This window comes from Phyllobates terribilis, unplaced genomic scaffold (genome assembly GCF_046119375.1).
Source record: "Phyllobates terribilis strain yellow unplaced genomic scaffold, ASM4611937v1 Scaffold_8__6_contigs__length_399053987, whole genome shotgun sequence".
In the NCBI taxonomy this organism is placed as follows: domain Eukaryota; kingdom Metazoa; phylum Chordata; class Amphibia; order Anura; family Dendrobatidae; genus Phyllobates; species Phyllobates terribilis.
In genome coordinates, this window is record NW_027362768.1 from 28,831,549 (window position 1) to 28,845,999 (window position 14,451).

The 14,451-nt window shown below is 43.7% G+C and overlaps 1 protein-coding gene across 2 annotated transcripts in view; it reads right to left on the bottom strand.

Annotated features, from left to right (window-relative positions):
• Positions 1-783: 783 nt before the first annotated feature.
• STXBP3 (syntaxin binding protein 3) overlaps positions 784-14,451 on the bottom strand; it is a 96,802-nt gene continuing 83,134 nt past the window's right edge. For both annotated transcript variants that reach the window (XM_073642911.1, XM_073642912.1), the window contains 3 exons: positions 12,637-12,722; positions 12,228-12,376; positions 784-2,195 (listed from right to left, as the gene is read on the bottom strand). In XM_073642911.1, the coding sequence (XP_073499012.1) occupies positions 2,098-2,195; positions 12,228-12,376; positions 12,637-12,722 (333 nt within the window). In that variant the 3' untranslated portion in view covers positions 784-2,097. The remainder of the gene's footprint in view (positions 2,196-12,227; positions 12,377-12,636; positions 12,723-14,451) is intronic.

Here is a 14,451-nt window from a genome sequence, read left to right on the forward strand (position 1 = left end):
GGAGGGAAGGAGAGGGAAAGGGTCCGGCAAGGGTCACGTGGCTGTTAGCTGTCCTACCTGGTTAGGCAATATATGGAATATGTCAATAGGGTATAGGTATAGATTAATCTAGTGAGATCTATTTTATTTTATTTATTTATCTAGATCTCACTTTACCAGCTTCTTTTTACACCTTAAAACTAAGGTAATTCTCCCATCACTGGCAGTCTGTCAGCACTTTTTATCCTCCCCCTCAAACACCAATTTGTTTTCACAGATCTGTACTCCAGACGGACCCTTTGAGGTTTATAAACGCCACGTCCACGTCTATGCCATATAAGGTAACTAGTCCTTCCCCTATCCCAGCAAGGGTACTTTACTCTTAGGAACAGGCCTACTTTTAACCCTTTCCCTCTCCTTCCCTCCTAGGTTTCTATTATTTACTTCCAGCCACTAACTTTATCTATCCCTGAAGCCAACTCCAAGCAAGATCCTCACCAACTATTCCTAAGCATCATCTTTCACTGTGTTCTTAAATTGTTTTTAAGTAGCCAGCCACCCCCACAGTTTTACCTAAAACAATATAAGTTTTTATGTCTTGTACTTATACATTTTTAACTATGAATCAATAAATATCTACATTTTAAATATCTGTCCACAGTCAATTTTATTAGCGATTTTAAATCACCTAGACCAGCGCAGATACCTCATCTTTGTTTTCCCAACCACAACACTGCTGCACTTTACAGAAAATACTTGAAATGACATGAAAATGTGAAAAATAGGCTATCACAAACTGAAGACTTCTACAGTTAAAAGATCTTTATTTCATATTTAATATTATATTTGTCTTTAATAAACCATGTTTATTTCACTAAATACAGTGATGTGTTCCCTTTTTTCATTAGTGCCTGGTTAAACATAAAATAACTGTTGAAAATAAAATGAACGCACCCTCTTTAGATTATATTACAAGTCTTCTGCATGGCAAAAGTGAACACTGCTAAGCAAAGGCGAAAGTTGTGATGAGTGGAGCACAGATGTAGTGCCGCCAGAAGTGGAGCACAGATGTAGTGACGCCAGAAGTGGAGCACAGATGTAGTGCCGCCAGAAGTGGAGCACAGATGTAGTGACGCCAGAAGTGGAGCACAGATGTAGTGCCGCCAGAAGTGGGGCACAGATGTAGCGCCGCCAGAAGTGGGGCACAGATGTAGCGCTGCCAGAAGTGGGGCACAGATGTAGCGCCGCCAGAAGTGGGGCACAGATGTAGTGCCGCCAGAAGTGGGGCACAGATGTAGTGCCGCCAGAAGTGGGGCACAGATGTAGTGCCGCCAGAAGTGGGGCACAGATGTAGTGCCGCCAGAAGTGGGGCACAGATGTAGTGCCGCCAGAAGTGGGGCACACTGGGAGGAAGGGCTACACCAACTGCAAAATTAAAAAAAAATTACAATACTTAGCTACACAATATTTTTAGGCAATTCAGACCTATGCCATCACACTTCAGTCTTGAAAACATGGAATTACAGTATATTTATAAATCTCAGAAAAGACATTCACACATGAACAGTATATATTAGAGGCAAATCTCAATGTATTAAAACCTGAACTGTACAAGGATACACTCCAGTGCCGTGGTGAGAGCATGAGTGGTTATTTAATAGAGAGAATGTATTTTAGGTTTTATTTTCTTCCAGTTTGTAAGTATAATTATTAGTGTTGAGCGAGTATGTTCTGTCCGAGTATGCTCGGGCCGAGCTCCGAGTAGTTACAGCTGCTCGGTGATAAGGTTAAATCGCTCCCGTGTGTATGATTTGCCACTGTTTGACAGCTTTATTACATGTGAGGAATGTGTAAGAAATAGACATTCCTCACATGTATTAAAGCTGTCAAACAGTCGCAAATCATGCGGGAGCGATTCACACATATCACCGAGCAGCTGTAAATACTCGGAGCTCGGACCGAGCATACTCTGCGAAAGGGTTAACAGAACATACTCGCTCAACACTAATAATTATTTAATAATAAGGCAAAGTTGCTACAGGAAACCCTTCATCTATACATACTTATAACTCAATGTACAGACAGGTTTTCCTGTATGAAATGGTCTGAACAAAGTTTTTATTCCATTATGGTAAAAACTTCTTTTGTGACTTGAGGTTTTGTGAGGTTCTTCACATCATCCAGCATTTTTCTTGGAGTAATAATATGAGTGGAACCTAGAAAGAAAGAAGATATAACAAATGTTAGTCATTAACCCCCTTCAGGCGCGGCCAGTTTCAGTTTTTGCATTTTCATTTTTCAGCAATAAAAGAATGTATTAATATATTAAAATGCCCTCCCTCTAAGGCAGGGATGTCAAACTCAAATACACAGATGGCCAGAATTAAAAGCGTGGACAAAGTCTTGGGCCAACCTTGATATTTATTAAAAAAATGTCTACAATTCACAACGTTTTTGCTGATCATCAAATATAAAGATGAACCCTTTCATATGGAGTTGTCTCATGAACAAAGTACATCTTAATTAATAGATTTTAGAATAAAATATTGGAATGATATAATATGTTATGTGAGAGCAGTAAAAAGCATATGGCCCAATAGTATGATACCACCACAGTGAATTCCTCCACACGAAGAGTATGAGGACCCTACTATACCCCTTCCCCCTCAACCACCCAGGTAAAGTACAGTGACCCCATCACAGTATGATTCTCTAACTCTAATGCCTACACAGCATAACAGACCTCACACAGTCCTCCATACAGTATAATGGGCCCCACATAGTCCTCCATATAGTATAACTAGATGGTGGCCCGATTCTAACATATCGGGTATTCTAGAATATGTATGCGGCCGACCGGGCGCAAATCAGCAGAGCGGTGTTTAAATTTGGCGCCAATATCGCTGATTGGTCGCGGCCGCCGGCCACGACCAATAAGCGAACCCTGTTAGTGAGGACCGGAGAGCCGGGAGATGACCGGCTGCTCGCAGCAGAAGTATCCCGACCGGCGGCGCCGCTCCACGGTCCTCCCTTCACACTTGCCGTCGGAAGATCAAGCGGCCCTAGCCGCTGATCTCCCGACGGTAGCCGCATGGAGGTCAGCGGCGCCGCTGGTCGGGGTACTTCTGCTGCGAACAGCCGGGAGATGACTGGCTAGCGCCGGTCATCTCCTGGCTGCATCGCCGCTGACCTCCGTGCGGCAGATGAGCCGCTAACGGCCGCCATCTTTTTCTGAAACTCGCGTCGCTGATTGGCCGCGGCCGGACCAATCAGCGACGCGGGATTTCCTGGACAGAAGGACAGACAGACAGACAGACGGGATAAGACGATTATATATATTAGATGGGTCTTGCATTGCCTTCCATACAGTAACAATGGCTCCACATAGTGCTTCATACAGTATAATGGGCCCCATAAAGTATAATTGCCCCACACAGGGCTTCATACAGTACAATTTCACCTCACAGGGCTCCATACAGGACAAGTGCCCCACATAGTTCTCTATACAGTACAATGGCACCATATAGTCCTCCATACAGAATAATGGGCCCCACATTATTTGTTTTAAATACTCACCTCTCGTCATTTCACCACTGCTCGGGTCTCGGCAGCACATCTTCTGACCCTCTGCATGGCTCGGCACAGCGGGCGCGTTGTAGTGATGTCATCGCGCTTGCTGTGCTTAGACATCAGACGCAGAGGGAGAATGATGGCATAGGGAGCATTAGCTGATGCTCTCTCCTCAATAATTGCTTTCAACTGTATCAACATCCAGGATGCTGATACAGTTGAAAGTGCTGATGCCTGGCATTGTGGCATTTAAAAAGTCTTTAATATCTTACAGGGGGAACAGTGTGCAAAATAAATGAAAAAAACTAAATAAAAGGCAGCAAAAATAAAGAAGAATAAGAAAGGTTAGTTCCCGTGTATCATAAAAAAAGCTGTACAAATTTTAATATCTGAACAAAAAAAACAAAAAACATTTCACAGCTTTTTAACCCCTTGGTTAGTTTCATCAGTCATTTGTGCAGACTCCCTTAATCCCCTTCACCACCTTGCGATTTTGCTCTTTCGTTTTTTCCTCCACTACTTCCAAGACCCATAACTTTATTTTTCCGTCAATATACCGTAGTCTTATGAGAGCTTGTTTCCTGTAGGATGAATTATACTTTTGAATGACACCATTCTTTCTACCAGATAGTGTACTGAAAAATTGGAAAAAAAGTGCAATTTCACAATGTTTTTTTGAGGACTTTATTTACCATGTTCACTATAAGAGTAAGTCTCCAGGTCAGTACGAATATGCAAATAGAAAAAAAACAAAAAAAACTATACATGTTTTGGTAAGTGGTGACTTTTTTTTCTTTTTTACAAATATCTAAAAAAAAAAAAAAAAAAAAAAAAGGTTTGCTTTTGCTGCCATTTTCCCGAGACCAGTAATGTTTTCATTTTTTGGGATCTGGGACCGTGTGATGGCTTATTTTTTTGCGCACTGAGCTGATGTTTTTACCAAAAACATTTTGGGGTAGATACAATATTTTGACCGTATGTTATTGCAATGTTGCGGCTGCAAAAAAAACGTAATTTTGGCATTGATTTTTTTTTATTATTACGTTGTTTACCAATTGGATTCATTTGTTTTATATTTTGATAAATTGGATGTTTATGAATGCAGCGATATCAAATATGTGGATTTATTTTCGTTAATGGTTTTATTTTTACTTAGGCAAAATAGAGGTGATATGAACTTGTTTTTTCATGTATCTTTAAAAATGTTTTTTTCTTCACTTTTTGCTGTAATGTATGTAATAGTCCCCTTAGGGGACTTGAAGCTGTGATCATGCAATTGCTTGTGCTATACATAGCAGTGCTACAGCATTGCTATGTATAGTAAAAATCACGATCTCCTATGTACGCCAGCTACAGGCTGGCTTTCACAGGAGGACTGTAATGACAGTCACGGGTATCATCAGCAGATCATGCCATGCGGGCGTGCCAATGAGAGCGTGAAACGATGCACCCTCCTGCCTACGCATGTTAAATGCCGCTGTCAGAGATTGACAGTGAGATGTAACAGGTTAACAGCCACAGACAGAGCTCCACTCCACCCACGACTGTTCAAGGCAGATGATGGCTGATTAAATCAGTCATTATGTGCAGGGGAAGATGCGGGCATCAAAGGCAGGACACGACATATGATGCAAGTTTAAGTCATATGTCGTGAAGGGGTTAAATCACATGTATGACAGAAAGAAAAAACAAAATGTGCATAACTAGGAATGAAAAAAATTGCCTGGTCTTGAACTGGATTATTGAGACATGAAAACCGGAAAACTTGAAAGCTAAAAAAACAAAACAATTAAAAAGTGTGAAGAATGTGAATATCCCAGATAGCTACAGGTGTTGGATACTCATGGTTTCATTATACAGAAGAAGACAAAGATTGATTTTCTCCAATCCACAATAAACCCTGCTAAGCAAAGTAAAAAAAGAGTGACAGGACTCGCTACCTCCACTGCCTCATTGCCAAGAGTGACCAGTCAGAATACATTGTCCATCAGTATTTAAGGATTGCTATGCACTTGTATGACCGAACGACGGTCCAACTTTTGGGTTAGACCTCATTCACGCGTCAGGATTTTTGCATTAGTATTTGTATGCCAAAACCAGGTGTGTCTCCAAAACACAGAACATGTGTCAATCTTTCAATTATAGTTTTTCTCTGCAAGTTCCACTCCTGGGATTGATATACAAACACTAATGCATTAGCAATGCTGGACAAGATATCCATTTTCCCGGTAATGGGGGTCTAAGTGGTCAGAGGATAACAGTCATACATTTACAGTATATTCCTATGGATCAACAGAGGAAATTCTGAAGCACAATCAAGTCTGTAAAAAGACATTCCCCCATCGAAAATATTTTTTCCCATAGACTACATTCTATAAAAGAGAACACAGATCCTGTCCAAAAATGCCATTTACCTGCAGATATAGGGTTAATCGGCAAGTAAATAGAGTTAAACCCCTGCCTAGTTTACTTGGGGCGCAGTCAACCGGCCATATAAACTGGACCACAGTACTGGGACTAACCACGGCTCTTCTTACTCGAGCGTTACAGCTGCATAGAAGTATATGAAGCAGTCACGCTCAGGAGAGCAGCCGGCCAGTCCGTACATTGCAGTCCTATCTTTATATAGTCGTCTGACTATGCTCTTGCAGGAAGAAAAAAAAACGTATATCCTCCTTAGAGCCGCTTGCTTACAGTCACAGGGGAAGGAGCAGTGAGAGTCACCACTAGTGTTGAGCCACCCCCGTAGTGTTCGGGTTCGGTTCGTCGAACACCGGGATGTTCGAGGAACTGTTCGTCGAACTGTTCGTCGAACACCTTAGAACACCGTCGAACACCGTTAAAACCAATGGCAGGCAAACAAAAACACATAGAAACACATAGAAAACACCTGCAAAGGTGTCCAAAAGCTGACAAACTGCTCAGAAGACACTCTCTTTAAAAAAGCCGGCCGGCAAATTCAGCAGCGGCATACACCGGTACCCGACAATTTAGACAAGAAGGAATAGAGCATCACACATAGATTAGATAGATAGAAACAGGTCAGTCACACATATAAGAAGCACAGTGACAGTGTTAGTTACTGCACTTGTCATTTAGTGTAAAGGATTTATTAAAAAAAATATTAGTGTTTTCATGCACCGTCTCTTTAAAAAAGCCGGCCGGCAATTCAGCATCTGTACCCGACAATTTAGAACAGAAAGAATAGAGCTTCACACATAGATTAGATAGATAGAAACATGTCAGTCACATATATATGAAGTACAGTGATAGTGTTGGTTACTGTACTTGTCATTTAGTATTAAAATAAAGGATTTATTATTAAAAAAATTGGCGTGGGGTTCCCCTTAATTTTAGGCTCTAGCGGAGGTTAAGCAGACGGCTGGGGCAGATGTTTGAAGCCTGGGAAGGGGGTAATACCCACGGAGCTTCCCAGGCTACTAATATCAGCCCCCAGCTGAATACATAGCCTTTACTAGCTATTAAAATGGGGGACCCCCCCAAAAAAATGACGTGGGGTCCCCCCTAATTTAATAGCTAGCAAAGGCTAGGCAGACAGCTGGGGGCTGATATTAATAGCCCAGGAAGGGAGCCATGAATATTGGCCCCCTCCCAGGCTAGAAACACCAGCCGTCAGCCGCCCCAGAAATGGCGCATTCATAGGATGCGCCAATTCTGGCACTTAGCCTCGCTCTTCCACGCTGCCCTGGTGCGGTGGCAGTGGGGTAATAGGGTTGGGGTTGATGTCAGCTTATAATGCCAGCTGACATCAAGCCCAGGTTAGTAATGGAGAGGCGTCTATAAGACACCCCCATTACTAACCCCATAGTCAAAGTTAAAAAAAACACAAACACCCAGAATAAAGTCCTTTAATTGAAATAAAGACACAATCCTTTATTGTTCTAAATTAAACCATACTTACCATCACGCCCATTCCAGCTGAAGCCAACGATCTCCTGCAATAAAAGAAAAATAATAAAGCAACCTCATCCTTACCTTTCCATGGTTCCCACGACAGCTTCAGCTCTGCTACATCGAGATGACAGGCTGGACCGCAGCAGAACGCTGCCATCCAGCCTGTCATCCCGCAGACACTGAGAAGCGCAGGCTTGCTTGCGCTGCTCAGCGTCTCTCTGTGACGACATCCAGATGAGCCGAGTTCATGTCCAATGAACTCGGCTCACCTCATGCACGTCACTGACGCGTGGGAAAATTCTCACGCTGAAGCGCTGATTGCAGGAGAATTTTCCCACGCTGTCAGTGACGTGCAGGAGGTGAGCTGAGTTCATTGGACATGAGCTCACCTCATGCACATCACTGACAGCGTGGGAGAATTCTCCTGCACTCAGCACTTCAGCGTGAGAATTTTCCCACGCTGTCAGTGACGTGCATGAGGTGAGCCGAGTTCATTGGACATGACCTCGGCTCATCTGGATGCCGTCACAGCGAGACAGTGAGGAGCGCAAGCATGCCTGCGCTTCTCAGTGTCTGCGGGATGACAGACTGGATGGCAGCGTTCTGCTGCGGTCCAGCCAGTCATCTCGATGTAGCAGAGCTGAAGCTGTCGTGGGAACCATGGAAAGGTAAGGATGAGGTTGGTTTATTATTTTTCTTTTATTGCAGGAGATCGTTGGCTTCAGCTGGAATGGGTGTGATGGTAAGTATGGTTTAATTTAGAACAATAAAGAATTGTGTCTTTATTTCAATTAAAGGACTTTATTCTGGGTGTTGTGTTTTTTTTAAATACTTTACTAGAAATTCATGGCGGTCATGTCTAATACTGGCGTGACCCCATGAATTTTGGGCTTGGGGCCAGCTGATAATACCAAGCTGGCCCTAACCCCTTTATTACCCAGTGAGCCACCGCACCAGGGCCCTGGATGAGTTGGGTACAGCGCCAGAAGATGGCGCTTCTATGAACGCGCCATTTTCCGGGGTGGCTGCGGACTGCAATTTGTAGCGGGGGGGGGGCCCAGAAAGCTTGGGCCTCCCTGCGCTGCAGATTCCAGCCCCCAGCTGCCTAGTTGTACCTGGCTGGACACAAAAATAGGGCGAAGCCCCACGTACTTTTTTTTCAATTATTTCATGAAATTCATGAAATAATTAAGAAAAAAAGGCCTTCCCTATATTGTTGTGTCCGGCCAGGTACAAATAGGCAGCTGGTGGTTGGGGGCAGCCCGTTCCTGCCTGCTGTACCTGGCTGGACACAAATATAGTGCGAAGCCCCACGTCAATTTTTTTAAATTATTTCAGGAAATTCATGAAATAATTAAAAAAAAATTGACGTGGGGCTTCGCACTATATTTGTGTCCAGCCAGGTACAGCAGGCAGGAACGGGCTGCCCCCAACCACCAGCTGCCTATTTGTACCTGGCCGGACACAACAATATAGGGAAGCCCATTTTTTCTTAATTATTTCATGAAATAATTTAAAGAAAATTGACGTGGGGCTTCGCCCTGTTTTTGTGTCCAGCCAGGTACAACTAGGCAGCTGGGGGCTGGAATCCGCAGCGCAGGGAGGCCCAAGCTTTCTGGGCCACCCCCGCTGCAAATTGCAGTCCGCAGCCACCCCGGAAAATGGCGCGTTCATAGAAGCGCCATCTTCTGGCGCTGTACCCAACTCATCCAGGGCCCTGATGCGGTGGCTCACTGGGTAATAAAGGGGTTAGGGCCAGCTTGGCATTATCAGCTGGCCCTAAGCCCGAAATTCATGGGGTCACGCCAATATTAGACATGACCACCATGAATTTCTAGTAAAGTATTTAAAAAAAACACAACACCCAGAAAAAAGTCCTTTAATTGAAATAAACACACAATTCTTTATTGTTCTAAATTAAACCATACTTACCATCACGCCCATTCCAGCTGAAGCCAACGATCTCCTGAAATAAAAGAAAAATAATAAAGCAACATCATCCTTACCTTTCCATGGTTCCCATGACAGCTTCAGCTCTGCTACATCGAGATGACAGGCTGGACCGCAGCAGAACGCTGCCATCCAACCTGTCATCCCGCAGACACTGAGAAGCGCAGGCTTGCTTGCGCTCCACAGTGTCTCTCTGTGAGGGCATCCAGATGAGCCGAGTTAATGTCCAATGAACTCGGCTCACCTCATGCACGTCACTGACAGCGTGGGAAAATTCTCCTGCACTCAGCGCTTCAGCGTGGGAGAATTCTCACACTGAAGCGCTGAGTGCAGGAGAATTCTCCCACGCTGTCAGTGACGTGCAGGAGGTGAGCTGAGTTCATTGGACATGAGCTCACCTTATGCACGTCACTGACAGCGTGGGAAAATTCTCCTGCACTCAGCGCTTCAGCGTGGGAGAATTCTCACGCTGAAGCGCTGAGTGCAGGAGAATTCTCCCACGCGGTCAGTGACGTGCAGGAGGTGAGCTGAGTTCATTGGACATGAGCTCACCTTATGCACGTCACTGACAGCGTGGGAGAATTCTCCTGCACTCACCGCTTCAGCGTGAGAATTTTCCCACGCTGTCAGTGACGTGCATGAGGTGAGCCAAGTTCATTGGACATGAACTCGGCTCATCTGGATGTCGTCACAGAGAGACGCTGAGCAGCGCAAGCAAGCCTGCGCTTCTCAGTGTCTGCGGGATGAGAGGCTGGATGGCAGCGTTCTGCTGCGGTCCAGCCTGTCATCTCGATGTAGCAGAGCTGAAGCTGTCGTGGGAACCATGGAAAGGTAAGGATGAGGTTGCTTTATTATTTTTCTTTTATTGCAGGAGATCGTTGGCTTCAGCTGGAATGGGCGTGACGGTAAGTATGGTTTAATTTAGAACAATAAAGGATTGTGTCTTTATTTCAATTAAAGGACTTTATTCTGGGTGTTTGTGTTTTTTTTAACTTTGACTATGGGGTTAGTAATGGGGGTGTCTTATAGACGCCTCTCCATTACTAACCTGGGCTTGATGTCAGCTGGCATTATAAGCTGACATCAACCCCAACCCTATTACCCCCTGCCACCGCACCAGGGCAGCGTGGAAGAGCAAGGCTAAGTGCCAGAATTGGCGCATCCTATGAATGCGCCATTTCTGGGGCGGCTGACGGCTGGTGTTTCTAGCCTGGGAGGGGGCCAATATTCATGGCTCCCTTCCTGGGCTATTAATATCAGCCCCCAGCTGTCTGCCTAGCCTTTGCTAGCTATTAAATTAGGGGGGACCCAACGTCATTTTTTTGGGGGGGTCCCCCATTTTAATAGCTAGTAAAGGCTATGTATTCAGCTGGGGGCTGATATTAGTAGCCTGGGAAGCTCCGTGGGTATTACCCCCTTCCCAGGCTTCAAACATCTGCCCCAGCCGTCTGCTTAACCTCCGCTAGAGCCTAAAATTAAGGGGAACCCCACGCCAATTTTTTTAATAATAAATCCTTTATTTTAATACTAAATGACAAGTACAGTAACCAACACTATCACTGTACTTCATATATATGTGACTGACATGTTTCTATCTATCTAATCTATGTGTGAAGCTCTATTCTGTCTGTTATAAATTGTCAGGTACCGCTGCTGAATTGCCGGCCGGCTTTTTTAAAGAGACGGTGCATGAAAACACTAATATTTTTTTTGATAAATCCTTTACGCTAAATGACAAGTACAGTAAGCAGCACTTTCACTGTACTTCGTATATATGTGGCTGACATGTTTAGATCTATCTAATCTATGTGTGAAGCTCTATTCTTTCGGTTCTAAATTGTCGGGTACAGGTGTATGCCGCTGCTGAATTGCCGGCTTTTCATGTTTCACTGTTGGCACTGTTCCCATCGATTTGGGCAATCACTGTAATGCCACAACCACCATGGCTGTGGCATTACAGTGAGTGGCAGACAATCCCTGCATGATTGGTGCTCTAAATAGCGCCAGACATGCAGGACACGCTTTTGGTGCACGAACAGTTATCGAACATAACCTCGAACAGCCGAATTTTTTGCAAATCGTTCGGGTTCGTCGAACAACTCGAACACCGCCCAAAACAGCTCGAATTTGAGATTGGCAAACAGTTCTAGTCGAACACCGCTCATCTCTAGTCACCACGCTGTAATCACTCCCTGATTGACAGCCTGCTGTGCAGTGTGTGTGACTCACGGCCTTCTCTAGACACTGCAGAGTGCTGGGGAGTGATGACAGCGTGCTCACTGCATAGTGGCGACTGTCACCGCTCCCTGCAGCAATGACTGGAAGCCAGCGGCTATGGGGAGGATACAACCTCATATTCTCCCTGCAGCCGCTCTTCCAGTAAGGCAGCTAGGCAGGGTATGTAACCGCAGCTTAACCCTGTATCTGCAGGTTGAATGACGTTTTTGGTCATGATTCCCATTAACAATCTGCCATCATCTACAATAGTTAGAGATTTTTTGTTTTCAGGTAATATTTTTAATGACATGATTGTTTCACTGTATTAAACCATTTACAATAGTTAACAAATGTGGATTTTTAAAAACAGCCCTCAAGAAAAGGCAAGACCCTATTTTACAATAAAATGGCCCTAGGATACAGCCCGTGCTGGGCAATAACAGCATCTCCAGATAAAGCTAGGTCCGTCATTACCACGTGGCTCTTCCTGACACATTGTCAGGCATTATCACACGACTCTGGATTCCTTGGATGCCTATTGACCGCAGAGGTCATTCAACTAAGAAGAACACTTACTGAAGCTCTGTAATACTTACCAATAATAACCTGGACAAACTTGTTGGCTTGTGTCACTTCATAAGCACAACGTATTTCAGAGTACGTCATTCCACCGGTTATAAAAATGATTAGTTTGGAAACAGATTTCCGATCCTCCCGGGTCATTGTATTTTGCTTTTGTCGGGCACTGAAAGCAAAGCATGCATTAATATTCAGGTAATACATCAACTGCAGTAAGGTTCAGTTCACACAGTTCTCTGACAACTGGAATACCAATCTATCCAAGTAAATGCACATCCATGGGGGTCAGAAGAAACTAAGTGGGTTGCTCGCGCTCGCTTTCACATTTTATATATTTAACAAAAACATGGTACAAGGCAGGAAATATAGGCTATAAATAAACGCATACGTGCCAATCTTAGGGGCTATCACATTTCTTTCACATACCTGACAGCCCCAGAACCATTCCATGCAGCCGGACACTCCGAGCAGTACGGCCACTCCCGAGAGTCCAGTTTATTTTCTATATTGTCCTTCAAGTAACCAGAAAATGATTAAATCAGCATTACTATGCAAGGAAGGAATATCAAACTCCCTTTCACATGAACCTACTGAAACAAAGGCTCAACTGACAAAGGGGGTCTCTTAACCCATTTAATTCACATACTCCTTTCTAGAGAGCTAGACAGGCACCATGCCTGTGACTCTCTGCACTGTAGTTTTTGGGAGATATAAGACTGTTAGACAGTTAGCACAAAACCCCTAACAAAAGCCATGACCTTGTCCCGCATTCGGGTATGTTCACACAGGAAGTGGACTTTACTACAAAATATAAGTAAAAACTTGATTTCTGTTGAGTTCCCTACTGATATTAAGGGTAAATGTTCAAAATAATGTTAAAAAACAGCACTGTGTGCATCAAAAGATCTTTTTCCCCATTAAAATCAATTGGAAGCTTATTCAAAAGAGTATTTAAAGTATTGCTTATGTGAATTTTGTACCAGAATCTATTTCTAAAACCACCTGTAAAACAAACAAAAAAAAACCCTGTGTGAATGTACCATTAGAATGCGGACTGGTGGAGGTAGGACTCCGGTAAATAGTATTTCCACCTAGCAAACGTTCACTATAGGACCTTATTTCTGTGTCACTGATTGTTTAATTTTCTGGATATTGTTTGTTTATGATCCTTTAAAGATGAATGGTTTTGTATTTTTGTGGAATAGTCTGCTTTATTTCTTTCACAGATTTTCTTTAAATATTTAGAACAGCTTGACATTGAATGGTTGGTCCCATCTTGTCTATTCAGGATGGCATCACTCCCCTAACAGACTTCCTGATTGGCAGCTCGGACCAGCAGCAGCGGTATGCTGCCGACATGACTTGCACCCCATGCTGCTATGTGAAGCAGCTTAGCCTCAGCAGCGTTGGAAAGTGGCCCTGAAAGTAACCAGGAACTATCTGGACGCGCCACTTTCAGTCCAGCAAAAGAAAAGAGCTTATAAGCACTGCATATGTATGGCCACCACTCCAAGACAGGGGCGGCAGCTTGTCTTCTAGGAAATGGGCTGTAAAAATTAAAAAATAAAATTGTAAAATCAACAGAAGAATCCAGGGTAATTTTAACAAACCGAAAGTCAGAAAAGTTCTCGTTTTTGCATACTGTGATATCTACTTTCATGTATAAACATTGGAGTAGATTTACTAATCCAGTCTAATCTTTAGCTAGTGTAAGTCTAGACTAATCAATCAGCCTTATATACTTATTAGTTGGCTTACTATTGGCTAGTAATTTGCAAAAAAAGGTTTCAGCACAATGGTGATGCATGGTGTCAGTTTAGACCATGCCCTTTTTCCAGCAACTCATAACCTTTGTCGAGCAAGTCAGGAAAAGAGTGTAAACACATAAAAAGTAAAGCACTGCATGTACAACAGTTTTTGGTGGAAATTAAGAGGAACCTGTCAGGCCACCCACAGGTAGCATAATTCACAGCCTGGCTGCACGATTGAAGCCAAGTATATTATTCTCTCAAACGATGCGACGTTTCATAGAGAATACACTTTGAAGAGCGTCGCTCCAGGTGATTGACAGGCCTCTTCCTCCTATGTACATAGATTGACCGTTCTCTATCTATGTACATAGGAGGAAGAGGCCTGTCAATCACCTGGAGAGGCACAAGGAGAAGCCAACCGGGGACACTTTAAAGCGCTATTCCCATCTCCAAGATCCTATCCCAATATGTAGTAGGTGTAATAATAATA